General features: G+C 38.4%; 1 protein-coding gene across 5 annotated transcripts in view; it reads right to left on the bottom strand.

The window, feature by feature from the left end:
- Positions 1-3,019: 3,019 nt before the first annotated feature.
- Positions 3,020-24,043, bottom strand: part of FAM135A (family with sequence similarity 135 member A) — an 81,669-nt gene continuing 60,645 nt past the window's right edge. For all 5 annotated transcript variants that reach the window (XM_042825502.1, XM_042825673.1, XM_042825748.1 and 2 more), the window contains 7 exons: positions 22,608-22,768; positions 20,501-20,592; positions 18,608-18,705; positions 13,683-13,834; positions 12,568-12,678; positions 6,081-6,194; positions 3,020-4,810 (listed from right to left, as the gene is read on the bottom strand). In XM_042825502.1, the coding sequence (XP_042681436.1) occupies positions 4,605-4,810; positions 6,081-6,194; positions 12,568-12,678; positions 13,683-13,834; positions 18,608-18,705; positions 20,501-20,592; positions 22,608-22,768 (934 nt within the window). In that variant the 3' untranslated portion in view covers positions 3,020-4,604. The remainder of the gene's footprint in view (positions 4,811-6,080; positions 6,195-12,567; positions 12,679-13,682; positions 13,835-18,607; positions 18,706-20,500; positions 20,593-22,607; positions 22,769-24,043) is intronic.

Below are 24,043 nucleotides of genomic sequence, written 5' to 3'. Positions count from 1 at the left end.
GCGCCCCGCGCCTGCGCAACCGCCACGGGCCGCGCGTGCGGAGCGGCGCTCGGTAGGTGGCCGCGTCCTCATGTGCGCTGTGCGGCGGTTCCTATGAACTCTTGGCCCAGTTTCTGCCGTGTGACGAACTGTTAACCGCTCAAAAGACCCGCTCACAGAATCACAGAATTGTAGGGGTTGGAAGGGACCTCCAGAGATCATCGAGTCCAGCCCCCCTGCCAAAGCAGGTTCCCTACACCAGGTAGGTGTGCTCCTACACCTCTCCGCCTTTTGGAAACAAATTAACATGAAAGTGATGAAAGCACGCTGCTGAAATCGCTCAAAGAAGACGTAACGTACAGCGGACATGAAATGATTCCGCCTGGCGTCACAGCGCTGGCTGACAGACCCAGCGTTCGTAAAGGCTGCGGCACTTTAACCTCAGTTACGGTTCTTTTTAACCTCACGTAATTGCTTCGTTACTGAGCCAGCACGCTGTGCGGCCCAGCAGGTGCCATTTCCACATCCGAGGAGAGGCTCCTCCTCCTCGCAGAAGGCAGCAGGACAAAGTGCCACACGACCCCTGCTGACACCCACCTCATGTTTTTCCCATCTGCCCACGGCGGCGTTGCCGGGCACACGGTGCGCCCAGCGGGAAGCCGGGCACAGGTGTGCTGCTTGCTCTGCGGGCCCCGTCACCTCAGTCTTCCTCAATTCTAAGCCATCCCCGTGGATACTGAGCCACAGAAAGCTGCTCGCTTGGCTTCAGGGCGACTGGAGTCTAAAATAGCATTTTATGTTTGGATGTGGTGCTTAGGGACATGATATAGCAGTGGGTTGTTAGTTAGGGTAGTACGGTCAGGTTGCAGTTGGACTTGATGATCTTGAAGGTCTTTTCCAACCTGAGCAATTCTATGATTCTGTATTCTTATTTTAAGCATTTAAGGAAGTAAATCTCCTTGGTAAATTAACAGCAGTGCTGTGCTGAGTTTATTGCACGGCATCTGGCCGTGCCTACACATGGAAAGCAATTACATTTAACTGACTGCCTTCTGTGTGACATTTTTTCAATCAGCTTTTTATAACGTGGTTAATTGGGCATGAGAGACTGGCAGTGATGGAAAGCCTTTCCGTTATTTTAACAGACTAGAGAAAGCAGTGCAGTAGCGGTGGCTCATGCAGGAAAAATGCTCTTCAACCCAAAAGCAGCAAGAAAAAAATCCACAGATGTATGCCAAGTTCAACAGCTTATCGTGCTCCCATGAAATCCTTACCTTGACAACATTCATACTGAGCTGCCCGCAGGCACCAACTAGGGGTAAGCTCTGTTCCCTGAGAGATTAAAGTAAACCCATGAAAAACTGCACTTGCGTGCATTCCCAAATGGTAAGGGTGAAACAACTAGGTAAGAATAATTAGGTATGATTCTTCTACCCCAAAACAAGGTCTTCAGAGCTTATTTCCCCCTAATTTCCCCCTTCATTTCCAGCATATTCCTGTAAAAATGTAAACTTCACTTTTTACTCCTGCTTTATGTATTCCTAGATGTGGTTGAAGAGATTGTGAACCTGAACATAAGACCTGAATGTAATGTTACCTGAATATAAGAACATATGTAAGCACATGCCACAGAAACATGCCACTGTGACTGAAACAAAAAGTTTGTTATTTTGTTTGGTGCTTTCCTTCCTGCGCTTGCTAATCATTTCTCTTTTACTCTCCAGCGTGCCCTGCAAGGAGTCAGAATTATGTATTATTCTTTATTTTGCTGTTCTGAAAAGCAGGTAGTAGAAGACCTACAGCCAACACGCACTATGCAGGTCAGTTCAGATGAGCTAGAACATAAGCTGCAAGGCCTGGTGATTTCCAAAACAATCTTTTTTTTTTTTTTTTCTTTTTTACTTTTTCTTTCTTTTTTTCCCCCCAATTAGTTTCCACATCTCTAGGATCAGAAAGTTTAATTTTGATGGAAGACTCAAATACAGACCAAGGAATTAACTTACACACATTACATGGGAACAAAACCTCAGATATAGTGTTCTCATTTCATGTAGTAATCTCCTGATAATACCACTGGGAGCTTTGTGAAATAACAAGAACAGTGTAATGGCTTCAGGGAGCAAGAGACTGGCAGCTTTCTAAAGGAATGTCAGTCCTTGATTGTTAACTCCCTTTCTGTAAGCAACACCTGATGCAGCCTCATCCTCTTCCAGGTGGCTGCAGGATACTCGCGTAAAGGGGAGGCTGCTGACACTGCAGAGATGAAGCCCTCACTCAAACAGAAGAGAGATGGAGCATTTCATGGCTGCTCTAGATCACATGGTGCTGAATTATGTATGCAAGTCCACATTTCTATCTAAAAAATAGATATATGCAAGAGTAGCTGGAGCATGCTGTGCACAGATGTTCCAAACATGGATGAGTGCACGTGTTGTTCAAACAACCATCACAAAAGTATCATACAGTTAATGAGTGTAAATATGAACTTTACATGCTTCAAGGGCACACTGAGGTCATCACACCACTCACTACAGCAAACAAATACTGATCCCTCCTTTGAGGTATCGAGCAGCCTCCACCAAATCTACAACACAAAGGGTCACCCAACCACAGATGGATTGCAATGAGGAAAATACAGGCGAGGAGAGAAGTCCTCTACATTTGCCCTGTTCTATGAAAAGTTTACATCAAACATCAGAGCATTTCCTACACCATCCAATAGACTGGATTCAAGTCTGCTTAAGTGGATGGGCTTGAACATTTTAAAAAGTGGCTCCAGTGCAGGATATTTCTGCTTTGCTAATCACAAAGGCACAACGTACACTTTTTCAGTTCCAGAAAGGCACAGCAAGACAAATGTTTTTCATCAGCGACAGAGAAGTCTGAAGAGTCCTCTGTCTCTTGAAACAGATATTAACAACTTACCTACTAGTCAGCTACTGCAATACTGTTAAACAAAGACAGTTGAGATATCACAATGTAATTTAAATATTTACAGCATAGCAGTACCACCATACTATAAAAAATATATAAAAATAGATATTGTTAGAATGGGAATGTATTTAAGATATCTTTCTGTAATAAGCACTTGCCTAAAACAACTCTGTAAGAAAGCACTCTGAAGTGTGCACATTGCCAAAGTGCAGGTGCTCTTGAAATCTGTAATCTGCAGAGAAGTCTGTCTGAAATCTGTAAGCTGCAGAGAAGAAAGTGTGTTATTACAGAGACTGCATGAACAAACCATATAAAATGTAAAATTACTTCATTACAAACTATTATTGCTACATTCATTTCAAATAATACAAAAGTATTAATTATATACAAAAATGCCTCCCCGGGATTTGGTAATTAGCAGAAGATTTCAGTTCCTTTAATTGCTTCCTTAGAGTCATTTGTTCATTTTATTAACACCAGATGCAATAACACAATGCTAAAAATAAACATGCATTATACAACAAATTTATGTTTCCCAAAAAATGTTCATTACAGTTAGTGAACGCACATGTAACCCTTTTCCGCCCCACCTTTAGTGAATTCTTGTTTGAAACAGAGAAAAGGGAAGGAAGGAGGAACCGAACTCAATGCTATTCAGCACCAGTAGAAAGTCAACAGACCTTTAACATTCCTGTGTATCAGAAACATTTTATCTGCATCACTGAACAGTAAAGTTTACAATGTCGTCCCATTTGAAGATGTATCGATTTCTATTTACAATACTTTGTAGTCAATAAAACATTTGAACAATATTTAAAAATTGAATAAATTCATAAAAGTATTGCAGAATTTTGTAACATTTACTTCTTTCACGTACATACAAGGAAGTCCATGTAAAACAGTCCGCGTTCGTCTGAGGAACTCACAGAGTACGGAGCAATTTTAATACGGTCTGCAAAACCCCAATTATTTGAAGGCAGCGATCATTAAACATTCAAAAATCCTTAGTTGCCATTTGCTTCTGAAAACTAAAGTTCCAGTAATAAAATTGAATATGTAAACTAACGTGTTTTTGAGATCAGTAGAAAATATATTCCCACAGGCATAACGTATTTACTAATGCTGACAATGACTTTGTAGAAAACTGTTCAGATGCTGTGATGTCTGAACTGACAACTCGGTAAGGGTCTTTGTGAGACTCCCAGATACAGTTGTTTTCAAATACCCAGTATTTTAGCAGCTTGTTTTGTTTCCAGTTAAACTTCCTACAGTGCTAAAATACAATAATTGCATGTGTAATACCTTAGAAGAACTTTTAAACCCAATTAATTCCGGCATCTAAAGCGTCTTGTAAAATGTAGCCAAGTAATGTTGACTTCTGTAGTCTTAAGAGCCAATAAGAAACCAAAGAGAGTACACACTGTGCTTTAATCTCCAAATAATTAGGTACCCCAAATTAAGAAAAAGTAATAGAAAAGTAAAAAGAACAAAATAAAAAAATATTGCACAGCCACATTACCTAGAAAGTAAAGTTGATGTTAAAAAGCCCTAAGTGTGGATGATATAAATTATCTTCCATATAAAAAGTATAAATATCTCTTAAAATACAGCTGCAGCTATACTTTAATATCACACATTATTTGATTCATCTGTTAATGAGGTAATAACCAAGTCTCTCACGATGCTCTTCTCTACTGAAAGTACTTCAGGGCAGCAACAAGGAAGAACTTTTCTAAAAATATTTCTGAATCAAGAACAGCAATGTGTGCAGCTCTCCCTATGAGAGAATCTGCTGTATTGGGCAACGCGTTAATTACGTTGTAACGAACCAAATTACATTCCTTATTTTGAAGAACTGGCAGAAGCAGGTTCTGGATCATTTCAGCATAAATTGGTCCTGTGGAGGAAAATAAAAATGGTTCTCTGTGAATCACCAGGAATGCACTTCTATGACCTTGAACTGAAAATGAATGCGTTCTGGAATAAAAGCGCTGAATGTATGATGCTGCTTTTCTGTTTAAGGCTGAATACAGGAAGCTTGATTTCCTCAGATACTGTGCAAAAACATAACTTTACATACCATGTATTTGTTCATTATACATCTGTAGTGAAAAAGTGCCTGTCACTATTCATTTATTATACCGTCTGTGTAAATGATGCTTATTTGCTAATATATAATGTCAGTGTGACTATGCTGGGATATCCCACAGGTAAATACAACAAAGCACCACTGAAAATGGAAAAGAGCATTTTCGTTCATTGCTAGTATTAAGCCTCAACTAAATAAAGCCCGCCCTCTACTCAGCTCTGGTGAGGCCGCACCTCGGGTACTGTGTTCAGTTTTGGGCTCCTTACTACAGGAAAGACGTTGAGGTCCTGGAGCGTGTCCAGAGAAGGGCAACAAAACTGGTGAGGGGTCTGGAGCACAAGTCTTATGAGGAGCGGCTGAGGGAGCTGGGATTGTTCAGTCTGGAGAAGAGGAGGCTCAGGGGAGACCTCATTGCACTCTACAACCTCCTGAAGGCAGGTTGTGGTGAAGAGGGATTTGGCCTCTTCTCCCAGGCAACGAGCAGGACACGGGGCAATGGCCGCAAGCTGTATCAGAGGAGGTTTAGGTTGGACATAAGGAAGAAATTCTTCTCTCAGAGAGTGGTCAGGCACTGGAATGGCTGCCCAGGGAGGTGGTGGAGTCGCCGTCCCTGGCAGTGTTCAAGAGGCATCTGGATGACGTGCTGCGTGATATGGTTTAGTGCTAGTGGTGGCAATGGTGATGAGACAGTTGGACTGGATGATCTTACAGGTCGTTTCCAACCTTGTGATTCTATGATTCTATGTGCTTGAAGCTAACTTGGCATCCTCAATAAAATGAAAGTTATTTGCCCTCCCTATTCACAGAGTAACACAAGGGGCTGCGTTCATCCCACCTAACTTTCAGCCACGTTTATAAGCTGTAAATGAGTCTCAGACTCATCAACTGCGTGTAATAGAGCAAGACAGAATCAGAAAATAATTCAGCTCTTCATTTTCCCTCTCTGTTACTATAGAGTAAGCCCAAGGTGTCTACAGACATAGCTGAGGCATCTCAGTTACGCACCCAAAATTATATAGGATGAATCTGAGACCCATAAGCTTTCATTTGAGTAGTCTGTTCGTTGTACATTTATTACCTGATTGTTTATCCTTTAAAGCTGTTTTACACATCTCAATGCGAGCAGAGTGATAAGGAACGTAACGATCCTGTAGAGATCCAACTAAGACAATGTTTTTGAAGTAATGAAGACCTACAAGAAAAGAAAAAAAGGAAATAATGAATCACCTGACAATTTCTAAAGATTGATTAAATATTTTTGCAGCTGAAATTTGGCATTATTAATTTTTTTTCACAAGATCTTACACAAAAATGCAGAAAAATTAGATTACAATGGAGCTACAGAATGACTGTGAGCTACTGCCCTTTTCTCCACATGTATTTTAATACGTACAGGTGAGACCCACATGTGATCTTTCTAAACTAAAACCAATATGCTTTAAAACTTCAGCTTCTTCGCACGGAAGGAATGTAGGAATCAAGTGCTCAGTTTCTGGCTGACAGAAGGGAGTAAAGCCTCTGCATTGCTTAAAAAACGTGAAGATGAATGGTGCCTTGTATTTGCTGACAGTCCAATCCATAGTGCAGCTGTGCCAGCGTTAATGCCTAACAAACATGGATGCAATACAGCCCACCTAATTTAAGTGGCTCTTTTAGCCACCTCCTCACTCCAAGCTTTGGCCAGCTTGTGCCCAGCTGTGAAGTCCATCCAAGACAAAATCCTTCCTTTCTACCAGAGGTTGTCCCCTAGATTCCTCATATTTTATAGACTCCGTATGATGAAGGCTACATTTCCAGACCAAGTCAATTAAAAAAAAAACCAATACTGAACAATTTCAGCATATGAGAAAGTGATGGACATTGCCAGATTTAAAAGAATATTGAGCAAGTAAAAATTATGTTAATCTATAAAAACATAAAAAAAAAAAAAGCATCAAAATTGAATCCTGGTTCCTTTCCTCTTCAAATAGGAAATCCACGTTGTTTTTTTTTTTCATTGTGTGTTTCTTTGGTTTTATTTTTTGGCCTGTGCCCACTGAAAAACAATGCTGTCTCAGCAGATCAGCTAAATCACTGGAATCTTTTATGTGACATCTGATTAAAAATGACTGCAACAAATCTTACACAAAGATTCAGCTGTCCGTTCAGAAACTAATTATACTGAGATGAAAATAATGCTTTTGGAATAAAGCAAAGATAGGAATTCTGCACAGACTACTCTGTAAAAGTTTTGTGAATTCTTTGGAAATCTACATCTATCTTGTACGAAGTATTTTTTATATTAGCTTTTCCTAAATAAATGTTCATTAGCATTTATGTAAGAGGTATGTAAGAGGTATGATTCACAGAATCACAGAATTACAGGGGGTGGAAGGGACCTCAAGAGACCATCAAATCCAACCCCCCTGCCAAAGCAGGTACCCTACAGCAGGTCACACAGGTAGGTGTCCAGATGGGTCTTGAATATCTCCAGAGAAGGAGACTCCACAGCCTCTCTGGGCAGCCTGTTTTCAATGCTCCGTCACTCTGACTGTAAAGTTCTTCCACATGTTAATACGGAGCTTTCTATGCACAAGTTTTAGGCCATTGCTCCTTATCCTAGTCATACACACCACCGAGAAGAGCCTGGCCTCATCCATTTGGCTTTCATCTCCCTGTAAATATTTATAAACATTTATCAGATCCCCCCTCAGCCTTCTGTTCCCCAGGCTGAATGGACCCAGCTTATTCAGCCTTTCCTCATGTGGGAGATGCTTCAGGCTCTTTATCATCTCTGTGACCCTTTGCTGGACTCCTTCTAGGAGATCCCTTTCTTCTTTGTACTGCAGAGCCCAGAACTGGACACAGTACCCTGACTGTGGCCTCATCAGGGCAGAGTACATGGGGAGGATCACCTTCCTCGACCTGCTGGCTGCTCTCTTTTTAATGCACCCCACGACACACCACCAGGCATCTTGGCCCCAAGGCCACACTGCTGGCTCAGTGCCTAGATCTATTAATCAACCTGAGGAAGGAAGAAGCATCCTGCGGAATCTTTAGAGGAACAACAATCGACATCAATCAGCATTTAAATAGACTCTTCAGCCTCACATGTAATGCAATACAAACAAAAACATTAAAAGAATAGGCTTAGGAGATGATGATTTAAGAAATTAGGCATTCCCCTTTTAGTCACAGTGACTCATTTTTATGCTTTATTCTTGCGAATAGAAATAATATCTTGGACTTGCTCTTACTTCTGGTATGACAAACATCATGAATCTTTCATTATGAGAAAGTGCTTGAGGGAGTTTTTCCTTATGAAAAAAAAAAGGCACATAGGGTATTTTACAGACATTAATTTTACTGTTTTAACTATTCTTGGGTGCTTTTTCTTTGGATGTCTCTGTGCTTATTTTGAAGAAAAATGTCTAAGCCTTATGTTTTGATGTTATTGTTCTGACGTGGTTCATGTGACACTATATGGCTACAGATGGGTATTCCAAGAAAGAGTCAAAATGGTGTATACAAACATACAGAGCCTGGCAATCTCTTGGATTTCTACAGCATGAGGTAACTCAAACCATTTGTTGATGAGAAGAATCAATTCAGGTGCATGACAGCTAAAACTCGGCCTTGAATATTTTACTTTATAGAACTTATCTAAAGCATTCACCTTTAGAACCTTCCAGATTCTTCCATCATCACTGTGATAGTGACGTTAAGGGCAAGGAAGTCCTTCCTCCTAGCAGAAGTGATGAAGTTACTTGCCAGATGCTCCCTCAAGGCAAGAGCGGAAATGCTTTTTCCCTCACAAAACCGAACAGGACAAAGTGAAGCTGATATCCTCTACATAATAAACATCTCAGAGCAGAAGACCATGCCTACTCGTGGTTTATCTCATAGAATCACAGAATATCCCGAGTTGGAAGGAACCCACAAGGATCACTGAGTTCAACTCCTGGCTCCACACAAGAACACTCAAGATTCAAACTGTATTTCTGAGTGTTGTCCAAAGGCTTCTTGAACTCTGGCAAGCCTGCCCTCTACCTGTTGCTGACACGGACATAAACTGAAACCCAAACAAGCTTCCTTTCTTCCTTTCAGAGATTAGGAAAATGCATTATTTATAAAGAGGGGACATTATGCAATAAACAAGCACATCACAATTCTACTAATCAAGTTCTGTGGGCTGCTAGAACACATGAATCTAAGATCAGCTACGTAAATACAAAAATATCCTAGAAGAGACCACAGCCATGCAATTCACATTTCTGAACCCTGAGGCATGGAAGAAACAGAAATGCAGAAAAACCCTGTCAGCATTCTGAATCTCTCATCCATCATAATGCCCAATTCCAGGAGAGTTTACTTTGGACCAGCTCTGTCTGATCCGGTGGATGAAATATGCGTTGACTGCTAAAGCTCACTCATTGTGTTCAGAAGTAAACAGGGATGATGAAGAGATTTGCTTCCAAATGAGATTCTCAGCCAAAATAAAGTGCAAATGCGAGCATATTTTATGACTAACAAATTAGAGAAGCTTGAGAAGTGCCTGGGATGGTACTCATATTATACCTAAAAGCATCTTGTCTTTTACTGGAGCTACTGCCTTCCCACTTCCTCACACCAAAATTACAGTGTGCTCCAACTGGAAACAGTTATGTGTTTGAATACTGAGATCAAATACACATCCTTCTTCTTCAATCTTCTGTGTTTTTTGTTGTTTTTTTTTTAAAGCAACGAATCAAACTAAGCCCTTCTCATTATTCTGGTGACATGGTAATAAATATCTGGAATTTCCTAAGCTGGCTAATTTTACCATTTGGTATTAGAAAGTACAAATGAAGATGCAGTGGTTATGACTTGTAGAAAATAGTCTATAATCCATAGACTAAATGGAAGCTGTGTAAATTCCTGAATTTCTCATTGAATCACAACACGGTCCTTACTGAACAATTCATTAATGCACTGGTTTCAAGTAATATGAGTCCTAATTGCCAGTTATCCTTTTGAGAACAGGTCTGCATTACTACAATTTTGTTCAGCTACAAGAGGTATTCATTTCCACCAATGTTCTAATGTCTAAGAGCCATGTAATTAGAAAGTAGACGACAGTATCTATTTTTTGTGTGTGTATCTGTGTGTGTGTCTAAAAATCTTATGAAGTTCATTTCAAATAATTCAATTCTATTTTTTTGGTTGCATAATCAATACTACAACATGAAATTCTGTTTACAGAGAACAGACATTTCATGTGGTTTTTCATCTGTGCTTCTGCAATTTGTTCTGTATTGAACAGCCTGAGTGTCATCAAAGCTGCTGTAATTTCTGGTCGCAGTGTGAAATTAACCATCATTTGCAAGACCCCAGAAGCGACCAAACAGACTGTGGCTGCTGAAGACCCGACAAGCAAATTTCAAGGAGATTAATGTTATTATCTAAAAAATATCGTTATGAAGAAGTAACATCAGAAAACTAAGTTTTCCTTTGGTTAAAGCTGGTAGAAATGGTCCTCCAACATAAAGCAACCAGTGCTCCAGGCACCTTCGTATTCAGAAATTAGCATAAACTCAATCACTCTTCATTTAAAATTATCCTACCACTTCTTGGCTTTTATGAGCAGATAAGGTCAGATTTTGTACCTAATCAGCAATTACTGATTATGGTAATTGTAAGAGATAAAATAGCTTTAACTTAATGTGATTCTGAATGGTTGTGTCCAGAAGGAAAATCTACTGAACATTCCTATGTGTATGAGATGTGTAGACCTATGACACAAGTTTTCAGAATTCTTGAAGATAATGTAAAAGTAGGCTCTTTAATGTTGTTAAGGGTTGTTAACAAGTTAACATTCTAAGGTAGTTCTTTCTTTTCTAGCAAGGAAACTTGGCTTACATGCATGTGTTTCTTTTTACTTTAAAGGACCTACCAATAATAACAACAACTTTGTAACATGAAGTTCTGTCACTTAGATGAATCACTATTCTAGCACATCCTGATATGAGAGGGAGCACATAAACAGGAAGGTGAACTGCTGTTTACAAGGGTGGATAGTGATAGGACAAGGCGGAATGGTTTTAAACTGAGACAGGGGAGGTTTAGGTTAGATATTAGGAGGACATTTTTCACACAGAGGGTGGTGACGCACTGGAACAGGTTGCCCAGGGAGGCTGTGGATGCCCCATCCCTGGAGGCATTCAAGGCCAGGCTGGATGTGGCTCTGGGCAGCCTGGTCTGCTGGTTGGCGACCTGCACATAGCAGGGGATTGAAACTACATGATCATTGTGGTCCTTTTCAACCCAGGCCATTCTGTGATTCTGTGATATTTAGTAGGCATAACACAACACAGATATGGTTTTAACCCATTTACTCCAAGTTCTCTGGCAAATAACAAACTGTGCATCAGCTATTTTAAAATCAAAGAATCAGACCACAACTAGTGATAATAAGCACCTGCTTGAGTATGAACCATGTATCCAATTTCACTTCATTAGTTACAGGATAATTATTGCTCACTGCTATAAAAAGAACGAATTGCAATGCATGAATAGCAAATGTCACCAAAAGATTTTAACATTGGAGGAAAATGGATGTAGAAAACTCAAAGAACTTGACAAGAATAAATTCTGTGTGACTGTTCATATAGCAAATAATGTCAACTAGACTGATGCTGTACAGAGGAAGAGCTGCACGATACAGATGGGGGAATTTATTCATAATATATTTATCCTTTTATTCTTACTCTTTTCTGTTTCTTTTCATACATGTTTTGGATTCAAACATCACAGAAGCTTTTCTTTCGGTCTTTTCCCGCCCAAAGCTCTCAACCTGATTTCAGCTGTGACAACCTGCAAACCTTTTGACAGAGAAACATAGCCAGATTTTCCACACAAATGAACATGTTGGGCTCAGAACTGTTTGCCTGATACACAAGTAAAAATACCTCTAAATGAATCCTCAATAAACCTTATAATGCTTAATGGAAACTAACCCCAAACTGGCACATTATTCACAGCCAAAACTGACTGTCAGCCAACATCTGATGTAAGAATATGCAAGCCAGAGAAAATCATATTCATGATATATTACAAATAATCTAATTTTGGGGTGGAGGTTAGCTATGAAGCCAGGAACAAATTCTCCTTCCTTTATCAAAACGAGGCTTTATTTTCTCTGTCCACCCCAATGAAGAAATAAAAGATCAGTTGGCAGGCAGTTTAAAGCAGAATGTTGTATTTATAGAATAGATAAACAAAGAGATATATAAACAGGTCATATTAAATAAGCATGGCTGCACTCGACACATCACACTGCAGTAACTCAAGAGGAAGCTGAAATACACAGTATAGTGGTTGCACTTAGAACTTAGGCTTATTATTTAGGAAGGAAAGTCTCAGTATATGGTCCACCTCTAGAAAAAAAGGACAGTTTACTGCTCACTTGCTTGAAGAATATGGAACCGAACACAATATAACTTAAATAAACTGAAAAAAGGAGCCTGTTGGAAACATATTTTCTAGGTTTCCTATTCACATATACACATTATGGTCTTTAAAATATAACAGACCTTAGCAAAGCTTACCTGCTTTTTTACTAAGCTTGTATAAGAACGTTTGTCGTGGATCCGAATGGTCTCGACACGTCAACTGCAACAGAGACCCAGACTTCTTCCATTTCTGCATAAACCACAGTCCTATATTGTAGGGCACAAGATGAATATAATCCAAAATAATATATGAAAAGTAATTAGACAGACATGTAGCATCTACATATTTAGTCCTTCAGATGTTGCTATGTCATTGTCTTTCCTGTCTATACGTATAATAAGGCACGAAGACCATTATTTCTCCTAATGTACATGCTCTCATAAAAATAAATATACTTAGAAAAAGTGACAATGTACCAGTGTTAGCCACAAGGTGACATTCAAACTCTAACTATTTACAGAATATTAGAACATTCTGAGATTGAAATATGTAGCGGTAACCAACAAGCATGCTCAGCTTTCTGAAAATAACTTTAAAAAATAATTGAAATAATAAAAAATAATTAGGAGATATAAAAAAGAAAGCAGAATTTTCTTTCTGTGATTTTGTACCCTCTTTATTAGGCAACGAGCAAAGCCCACTGGCTACCTGGCTTTCATGTGCTGACTCAACTCCCGGGGAAATAGTTAATTTTTAATAGTGATTTCCTGAAGGCCAGTGCTGTACACACATGATGCAGTACTTTAGATTACAATACCTTTACTTGTTATTACCTTGGTATTTTCCAAAATCCTGAAGGGTCTGCTTTGATAGTCTCCAACATTAACTCCAACTGGCCAGCAATTCCTGCCAACTTTTTTTAAGCCCAACATATGTGAGCAGAGAGGTTTTGCTCTTAATTTTTGTATGAAACAATAAAGTGGTAAATGAGCCGGCATTAAATAAATTTCTTCATGATTTAGAGTGTATTCTTAACAGTTTTATGAGTATATTTATATTTATTTAAAATATCAAACTCAGAAACAAGCTTTCATCCTTGATTAATTTAAAAATTGTATGTTATCTAAAAAGATTTCTTAGAATTTATTTGCAGTTTCTGCTAGAGCTCTGCTACAGCTACATTCAGTCTTCAGAAAAAAACAGACACAGTTTTAGTGCATTTAGCTACAAAACCTCCCCTGAACTTATACTGTCAATAGTAATATTTTACCTGTATTCACAAGAGCACTGCTGTTGTAGAGAGTACCAAGGTGTGGTCCAGACAGAGACAAGAAGGTATGAAGTTTGTTGAGGTAATATTTAAATCGAGGTCTTGTGAGCACTGAACGAATTATTAAATTACCCAGTGAATGGCCAATAAAGCTGTTTAAAAATAAAAACACAATTTGATGGTAATCTTTTCTTTTTATTATTTTACATAGAAAAAGATAAAACTGCTATCATAAAATGCTGAAGGAGAAAAAAAGAAAAAAGAAAACACTCCAGCTTTTATTTTAGGCAGTAATAGAAACACAGCTTGTCTGTATCTCCCAAGCTACACAGATTCATTAGAAACATGCTCTCTGCAATTATTGTACAAATTGTTTTTGAAAGCTGGTGAAAACAAACTACCTCCCACTCAAAGCCATGATTGTTGCTGGGTGTATTTCCCCTAGCACCAAGTATTCAGAAAATATTTTGAGATGTGCATAACTGAACAGATCACAACATGTGATGGCATTCAGTGTAATAAATACATACTGAATCAACTTGGGGGATTTCAAAATTGGACCCCTATAAATGGGAAAACCATTATTTAATTGAATCTGAATGTTTGAAAATAGAAGTAACATCTCAAATCTGCTTAGCAGTTCAACCAAAAGAAGTGACTATCAGGTTGAGGGAGGCAACTGAAGATACCTGTCTGGCAGGAGAACATCATATTTAGTTGTCTGTCTAGTTAATCAAGTTAGAGTGAAGACTTGATGTAACTCTAAGAATAATTACTTGATCTGAGTTGCCTCCTGCCATACCTGCAAATCTGTATAAAGCCTTTCTTTAGCAGGGAAACTACAAAATAAAGCAATTCTAGTTGTGATGCAGTTAGCATTGCATACCCCTGCAGAGGGGTAAGGATCACACTATCTTAGGCACCAAGTCACAGAGGATATGGTATAGATAACATTCATAAAATTAAATGGAAAAAAACCTGTCTTCTCTTACAGAAGTAATCTCAGGACTCGGAGAAAACAGGCAAACGTCCAATAATATCTGGGAAATCTATGGCAGAACTACCATGGCTAGGTCACTTAATTGCACCAACGTACCACCCTTCCAATGTCCCTCTTATCACTGCATTCAAAATAGTTAAAGTTGCCAGTGTGTATAAAATACATTGCTATTTTTTTTCGTGACCAAGAATTATTAATGTGAAAACTCCAATTTAAAGCTAAGTGAAAAAATTCAATCATTAGGTCACTTCTACACTCTGACAGAACTGTTCATTTCTATGACAGAATGGGCTATTTGTTCCTTACTAAAATACAGTCTAACAATATATGTATATTCTTTCTGGCCACTTTCAGGACTAGATATTCCAAATTCCTGCAATATCAGAAGTTCTTTGCCACAGCTTGCTGTGTTACCTAACTGACTTGGAAATAAAAAATATGTCTCCTCTGTGATATTGCATAGTCACGTTAAAAGTACAAGTGGGGTATATCTGAAAACAAAAATACTGAATTGCTGATTTCCTTGAATACTAAAATTTGAAATTATTCTCTTAACGTACATCGTGACATCCACACACAAAAAAAACCAAAACCACAGATATTTTTATAGGTACAAAAGATGTCTGCAGAAATTGAGTGAGTTCATTTCGTAAATGATCTGCATCACAGTTACAGCTCTTGTAAAGGAGAGGCTATTTTCTAATGAAGATCTGAACCCCAGCAGAGATGTTTTCTTGACAGTTTGCTGATAGTTCAGCCACTGTTCACTAAATGGCATAAAGGGATGAGAAATTCTTGTACTGTACCATAAGAAAGGCCAATTTCATCACCGGAGAAAAAAGTGGCACGTCAATCGATCCTATCATACTCAAGAATATGGACATATCTAAATCAAAAGTTTAGAAATGTGGAATACCCTTCTGAGAAAAAAAACATGCTTGCAATTAGCTGTGTGAATGAATCTCAAAGATTGAACACTTCTTCATTTGTAAAGATTTAGAAAAATAAGAAAAGTTACTGTAACATACTGTACTGAAAGCAAGATTTGTAGGTGAACGTGCAATAAGCCTTTAATGTTATTTTCTATTAGAGGAAGGTTTAAGGATTTCTTCAAATCAAGTGCGAGGAAAAAAGCATTGGAAAGTGTAAGATGAAAATGTAACCCAACCTACTCATTCTTTCAGATACCTGCAACTGTGGAATGCTCTGCAATACCAATGCATTTCTGAACAGCAGGTGGCAACATTACTGCCTTTTGAAGACAAGATATTGCTAAAGTTAAAAATTACACTGTAGTATTTATATTTGCTTTATGCCCAAGTTTCCAAACTGAGACTGTACTGGAGAACTATGCACAGTAAAACTTCTTTATTCTGTATTACTAAATGAAAGATAGTGTCTAAGCACGAAAATTCACAAATGGAAAAAATGTCCATTGAAAGCCATAATTTAAAAGATGCTGAAACAATGCCAAGCTTAGGAACTTTCTTAAGTAGCAAATGGTAGACCCACAAGAGGGTACCTTCTGTTGTATATCCTCTGCTTATACTCTTCCCTTAAACATCACCATGAGAGATAGCTGACTGAACAAGACAAAGCCCAGAGTCTGAATAGAGAATAGATGTTTTAATGCGTGCCTAGCATGAAGAACTGTGTGGTTTATTTGGTCATTCTTTAGCCAATAGTTTTTTTATGAAATAAATTGCTGCTGGTTTGAATGAAACTTGTAGTTCATGCTTCCTAGTCACATTCTGAGTACAATTTTGTACAAAGAAAACTAATGCATATATTGGATGGTGTATTGATATAGTAACAGGTACGAGCTTTAGCATTACCTGATATTCATTAAGTTGACAATACAGTATGGCTCTGGGTTCTGATGGCACAGGGAGTGCCTCTTCTTATCTCAGTACAAGAATGTAGCACACTGAGTACAATTCTGCTATTACTTGAAGGCATGATGGTGTAGAATCTCATAATTTTGCTTGACTTGTCTTGGCCTGAGCTAATCTGAGTTTATTTTAGCTGTGACAACAACTGTCTAGCGGTACAGGAACAAGTCAGGCCTAAAGCTGCTTTAGTTTCACTGTAGTTTCTAACAACAACACATTGTTCTGTGGGAACTGAAACGTGCATCACCAGAATAAAATGTGGTGTGATGGAGTGCAGACAGATATATGCCTGAAGTCCCCAGCAGTCAATTAATGTGCACTGCAGAAGCATAGGTCAGGAAATAAGAACAGTGTTAGGAACATTTTACACATAATAAAGAGCATTTCCTTTTGCCCATAACAAGATTCTGGATGTAGAAGAGGGACGAGGTAGATTTTTCTGAGACATGGTGCTGCCCAGTCCTTATTACCTCATGAAATCATTATAAGCCTGGAGACTGATTTCTAATTTAATTCAGCAGCTCTTGTACAGAGAACACCTTTAGTACATAGATTTTAGGAAGAGATCTAGCATCATTAAGGAGAACATGACCAGCTAGAACAAAGCACACTTTCTCTACACTGGGACAGTCAAAATTAGGCAGGAATGTGTTGGCTATTCACACAGAGGCTTTCTGAAGAATATTTTCCTGGACATTTTGGATCATTCTTTCAAGAGCATGCATATAAGCACAACTTTCTGAAAGATCTCTCATATAGCTACAAGGAAACAGCTGCAGGATTTGCAACTTCCTCATAAGAAAAGCAAAAGTTGATGGATGGAGAATTCTGCTTTGTGACAGGCAAAGAGAAGTGGAGCTCTTGTGAAGGAAACCAAAATTAAAAAATGCAATTTTTTTTTTGTCATTCAAGTGACAGGCAATAAATAAAACTGAAAAAAATATATACAAATCAAAAGAGACTTCAATACTCAGATATGCATGATGGGAAGATAAGTGGGTGGGTATGTCCGTCTGACCACAGAATAAGAGAGACATCAGCAGACACAGAACTCTCTAATACTGAGGGTGCTCACATGCAGTATGCATAACACACACGGTCACATAATGTTTGGGGTTTTTAAAATCACGTTAAAATTGGCCACGTCAAATCTGAAAATATGACCATTCGTTTAAAACGTGAGATTACATTCAAAACATTTTTGGTATTTTCTATAGCTGGGCAAGACTTCCCAAACACGACTACACAGAAACCTGTGGGATAACTAACAGCCACTAATGAATCAAAAAGCACTACAGATGCATTATAAGAGAATGTCCAAACAAATGGGTGAAGTCAGACTTTCACTTGCTCCTTTCATCTATCAAAAAGCTAACTCCAGCAACACAGCTGAGTTAGTAATGAAATCTGCCAACAGCGCACTCTACATCGAGAATATAAATGGAACAGGTATTCCCTGAGAATAATTGAAAAAGGGAAGAGGAATGCATATGCTGCACTCTACATTAAGATGTACAACATGCTTTCTAGCAGATGGAACAACAGAAAAAATTCAAAACAATGAAATACTTTTCTCATGCGGCTGCCCTTTAATGCCACAGGTTAGGTTGAACTTTCCTGTAGGAATGACTATCTAGACAATATGCCACACATACTTGTGAAGAGACTAAAATTAGTAGAACAGCTAACCCTGTCTAGGAATAGCACTCTTATGGTTTCCTTCTTTGTTCTCAAAAACTTATGTTTTACTACAGATCACCACCCCACAGGATCTCTAAAGCAGTACAGGACAGCAGCTCCTGAAACGTAATGCGTGACCCACTCTGTGCTACAACCACTACCAGGAACAAGTGAGCTTGCTTACTTTGGTTTTATTTCCCTCTCTCCTCTCTCCTCCTTTTCCCTGCTCCTCCTCAGCCATGAAGTTCTCTCTCCTTTCTCTCCTGAGGCTTGCTTCTGAGCGCCACAGTTCACAACAACACCGGACTCTGCTTTTAAGTTTATTTCTATAGGTAGTATAAAACACATATTACCTGATTTTTGAAAGGGTTAGATTATAAATCTGTATATACTGTATAATTTCATCTAACAGGCGATCTGTCATGGAATCAAAATCAGCAAAGGTATCATTCTGTAAAATAAAAGAAACATAAAATAACAACTGCGCTTTCTAATACAGCAATATGCATTCTGCAGTCTGAACTCTTATTCCCCAGAGTTTTGATCAACAGAACACAAATAAAAGCATTCATGTTAACTCTGAATACAAACACTACAGCTTGGTATTCTCATTTTTTCAATTTTTTTCCTGTAACATGGAATAAAGTGATAAACATTTCATTGTGACACTATTTGCTTCTAACACACCAGAACAAATCTTATCAACATGACAAAGTCAGCTTTACTTCTAAGGCTTCCCCTACATATAACCTTATCAGCAGCAAAACTGAAAGCCAAACTTTCAAAACTAAATCACACTGCCCAGGAAATAGAAATAGGAGACAATTTCTGAGAAAGTTTGCATAAGTACTGTTTATTCAAAACAACAAAACCTCTAATGCCCAATTCCCAGCCGATTCTCTGTAACAATTAACAGTAAGAAATTTAAAAAGAGGTAGGCAAAGGTGCCTAAAACTTCTCAATGAAAGTTCCAAGGGATCTGTGCTAAAATCTGTAGTATTCAACATACTGATAAATGGTCTGAATAAGGGAAGAAAGAGAGCAATGAGATGTCAGAATTTGTAGACAAATCCAAATATCCAGGATAATCTATTCTACAACTGATCATAACTTCAGAAGAACCTGACAGTACTGCGTGACCGGGTGGTAAAAAGGTAAGAAATGCAAAATAATGTTACACAGGGAAAAACAGCTCTAAGTTTACATGCAAATAATAAACTGTATATCCATGTTCTATATAATAATTTATATAAGGAACATCAGGAAAGCATTAGAAAATATCAATATAGCATTTTGTAATTTCATGGTGCACAAGCATCACCAATGCCTTATTTTAAAGGCATCCAACCTATTTTAAAGGACAGTAAATTAGAAAATGGGCAGAGACAGATAACATGAATGTCTAGAAATTGTTCCACATGTGCCTGAGAAATATGGCATGAACTAGGTCTTCAGCTGCCTCCTGAAGAGAGCACTAAAAGAAGAACAAGCCAACAGTAAGGAGAAAAATCCATCAGTAGCTATTAGGCTCAGTGGTCTCAGTGGAATTCCTAAATCTCAGAACTAAAGACTGTCAAAAATTTTAAGGCTACAGAAGAGAAAGCATGGCTCAGGGCCTGCCCAGCCTGCTCTCAAAGCTTCCAAGCAGCTATCTCCAGAAACACACCATTGCACTAACTGAACCCTTCCTCTGAGTCACTGCAGAGACTCTGTTCTAATGCTTCCCTGAACTACTCTAATACAGTATGTAACAAACCAAAAAAACATGTGAAAATTGGTCTTCCATGCTTTTCCAAGCTTACTTTACCTGAACATAATAAAGTTCACAAAAATTGAAGACAAAGCTAATTCAGTGTCAATTCGGTGTCACAATCAAGGTCTTGCAACAGACAGAATATCAGTTCCTGTAAAATAACGCATCTCCCTTCTTGCCACGCAAGTTTCTACCATTACTACTTCTACCACTTAGAGGTATTTTATCTACGAAATCTGAGAACTGAGCAGATATCACCAGACACAACAAAATGGCAGCAGCAAATATTTACTCCTTGTATATATCCTTCATTATCTTACTAAGTTATGCAACCACTTCCATGTGAGCCACAGAGCAAATTATGGATTCTATGAGAATACAAAAACATAATACAACATGGTAAACTGTAACACAACAGAACTATCAGATAAACATGTCTGAAAGCATACAGTGTTCACTGCTTTACAAAAATTCTTCTGTTGCTGGCAAATACCTGATTTCTTTCGGACATAAGAAAGTCTATTCTCCCTCCAGGCAGCCCCAGCTCAATGTAAGTCTTCACTAATCTTAAATCTGCACTGTTACCTAAAGAGGAAAAATAATCAACAGTTAGATACTGCAAAGGGAACTCGCAATAAAAAGCATTTAGAGCACTGAAATGAACGTATGGCACAACTTTTATATTTAAACACAGCTAATAATATTCTCAGCCCTATTTAAAATTCAGCGAGACTTGGGAAGATAAACTCCAATGTCAAACAGCAAGGAAGTCATGTTTTATTTTGTCTTAGCATCCATCATATACATAGCACTGTGAACACTAAATTCCTGAAAACCTAATTAACTTTGGTAAAAGCCAATTAAAGAACTCAAAGCTAGCTTAAAAGATTTCACTGAAGCAGCAAGGCATAAGGGCAAGCTGAAAAGTTTTTCATAGGGCAAAAAGGCAAACTGGGCCATCAGCAGATAAAGATACCCACGGATGGGCACACAAGACAACCAAAGGTAGTTTTTAAGTACAGTCCTGAAGATTTCCCTATATCAATGATTATGCGTATCTTTGGAATAAGGATACTCTTTCTGTCATTTCTCAAAAGAAAAAAAAACCACAAACAAAAGACCCCTCATTAAGAGGAAATAATTTGTATGAACATCCTGTTTTGGAAGAAAAATGTATCTATATGGATTGTTGTAGGGCTTCAAATACATGGTTTTTTATTAACAATTCTTATGCCCAGCTGATCTTTTGTGTCACCTCTAGGTACGCTATACCACACAAACATTTACACCAGGAAGAAGAAGCTTTTGGTTTGAAAACAATGGATACTTTCTGTTCAAAGGCAGAAGGAAAAGCCTTTCTATTATTTTGATTTTTTTTTTTTTTTAATTAGGAATTTGAAAAATTAGTAAGGCAGCTGTGCTGTGCAAGTTTCAGTCCAGCCCAACAGGCTATCTATTGCTCTTTTGGGTCTTCTTGCTTTGTTATTTAAGAAGCTTCTCAACATGAGACAAAAAGGCGGATGGCAGAATGATGTGAAATAACATAACCAGAGCAGACATTATTTCTTGGTGTGTGCATATATTCTGAACTAAAAGCAGGTGAACGTATTCAAGCTTGAGTGCAACCAGAGGAAGGCAGCAAAGCTGGTAAAAGGGCTTGAAGGCATGTCCTAAGGAAGAGAGGTGGAGGACACATGGATAGGATAGTTGGAAAAAAGGAGACTAACAAGTGACATCTCATTGCCCTCTAAAACTTCCCGTATAGAAGAAATGAAGAATGGGAAGTCAACCTCCTCTGCCCAGTAACAAATGATGGTATGCCAGGGAATAGCACAAACCTGGGTCAGGGGAGGTTCAGACTGAACATTAGGAAAAATTTCTTTACCATGAGAGCGATCAAACACTGGCTTCCTGGAGAGGTGACTGATGCCCCGTTCCTGTCAGTGTTCAATTTTATGCTGCTCTATTCTACACTATTTAAATTTTCCCATTGTCTTTCATTTAGCAACGGATATTTTCATTCTTATTACAGTAAAGTCTCTGTCCCTGAGATATTCAGAATCCCACTGGGCAACCTGTGCTGAGCAGGGGAATTCAACTAGGTGGTCTCCAGAGATCCCTTCAAACCTCAACCGTTTCGTGATTCTGTGACCTAACATTTCAAAACTTAATAAAACTTAATCACACTTGACTGCATTTTACATGTAACATTTTTTTCATAACAACATGCACACTTTTTATTCTCCTTGACAATGTAACATTACAAATTCTAAACAAAACTGTTTTGTTACTATCTGCTCTCTTACTGCAGTATGGACAAACACTTAGATGACATAAAGGCCGAAAGATATAACTGATATAAGTGAATTATGACATAAACTGGGTTTATGCAGAAGAAAGATTTACTCAAGACAAGCGTCACATAAAATTCTTCATTCAAGTGATTTTCTGGAACACACTGTTCATATAACAGCACAATGTCAGATTCCCATCTCTCTCAAGTGAACCTGTTCCAGAAGTGCTCAATTCAGAGTGCAACAGCTAAACCTAACTGGTGACCTGAGCTGTTATCTCACTCAGTGTCATATTTCCCAGCATACCATCTAGGCCATGGACGCAGACTATAAGATGTATTCCTTCTTCTGAACAGTCATCCTCTTCCATACTGAAGTAAGGTATTGAAGAGGCCAGTTTGAAAACATCACTGTACATAAATCCAGGAAGTTTTAGTTGCTTCAGTTCTTCCTTAGCCTGAAGGAAACTGGAAAGAAACAATATTTATGATAAAGAAACATTTGCTATTATCAGGCAAATTTAGGATCTCCTACAATAGTGTTTTTAGTGACTTTTTGCTTTTGTCTTTACATGACTGACAGGAACAATTTTTTTTTATCAAATTACTATATTCACAAAATAAGCCAATTGCTCAAAATATGTTTTCGTTTCAAGCTTTCGACAGTCCCTTGTCCTCTATAACAAAATCCATACCCAGGCTTGACTCTTCTCTCCTTTGAAAATCTCTGTATTTCTGAAAGCACTGAATTTCTGTTTTTATTCTGGTCTTAACTAAGTGATAGCTTTGTTTAAATGCAATATTACTGGAATTATAACCTGATCTAAAGTCAAGGTAAAGATTTCCAATGAATTTTTGTAATTCTTGCCAAACTTAAAAACTATTTCATAGATCAGCAGAGGGCTGGAGTCAGCAATGTCTCTGCTCATGTTAAAATCTAATAGGCTGACCTGGTGTTTTTTCAGAAGAAAACTAATCCAGACCTCTGATCTCTTACCTATTACAGGCTTGCATCATAGTTTCCAATAGCTGAGTTGCCCATATGCCAGGAGATCCTTGCACTCTTCCTTTCTATCCCTTCCCATAGTTTCTTTGTATATGACCTTCCTACGTAACTGTCTACCAGTTTTGCACGAAATATTTCAAGCAGCCTTGCTTTGAGCAAAAAGCATTCTGTTGTTTTGCCCTCCTCATGCTGTTTGTTCTGCATGATCCCTCATAGTGGCACTCTGCAACCCGTCCTCTTCCAATTGTTCTCCTCCCATCCTAATTTTCATCCTCTGGTTTCCAACTTGTTCTTTAGCTCATTCCTCACTAACTGGTGAGACACCACTGTCGTCAGTTTACCCCACCCTCTGCAGCAGAATTTACTTAGTTTGTACTGCAGGAATGCTTAGTGACTGAGATGTGCTAAAGTTAGTTCTCTAAGATGCAGCTCTTGCTCTCTGGAATCAGTGATCCAGTAATCCATAAGACTTGCTTTCCCCTAGACCAAGCATCAAATTTTACTCTGCATTGCCCTTTTCTTTTGGAATGCCACAGTCTTTGCTTTTCATCCTTCCTATTCCATGCCAGTACCCACTCACTGTTATTTCAAAGCTTCTTTTCTGTCCTCCCACTTCTAATCCTGGTTCTGCCACAATTGCTAGAACCTTCCTTCTGTCATCAACCACTAACCACAAACTATCTGGTCTTCAGCTACATTCCAACTCTGCTTTATTGTGACAGCAACATTTTACTTCC

Source organism: Centrocercus urophasianus, unplaced genomic scaffold, assembly GCF_019232065.1.
Source record: "Centrocercus urophasianus isolate 14NV4802_14NV808 unplaced genomic scaffold, USGS_Curo_1.0 seq_10, whole genome shotgun sequence".
NCBI lineage: Eukaryota > Metazoa > Chordata > Aves > Galliformes > Phasianidae > Centrocercus > Centrocercus urophasianus.
This window is presented reverse-complemented; position numbering and strand designations above follow the sequence as displayed.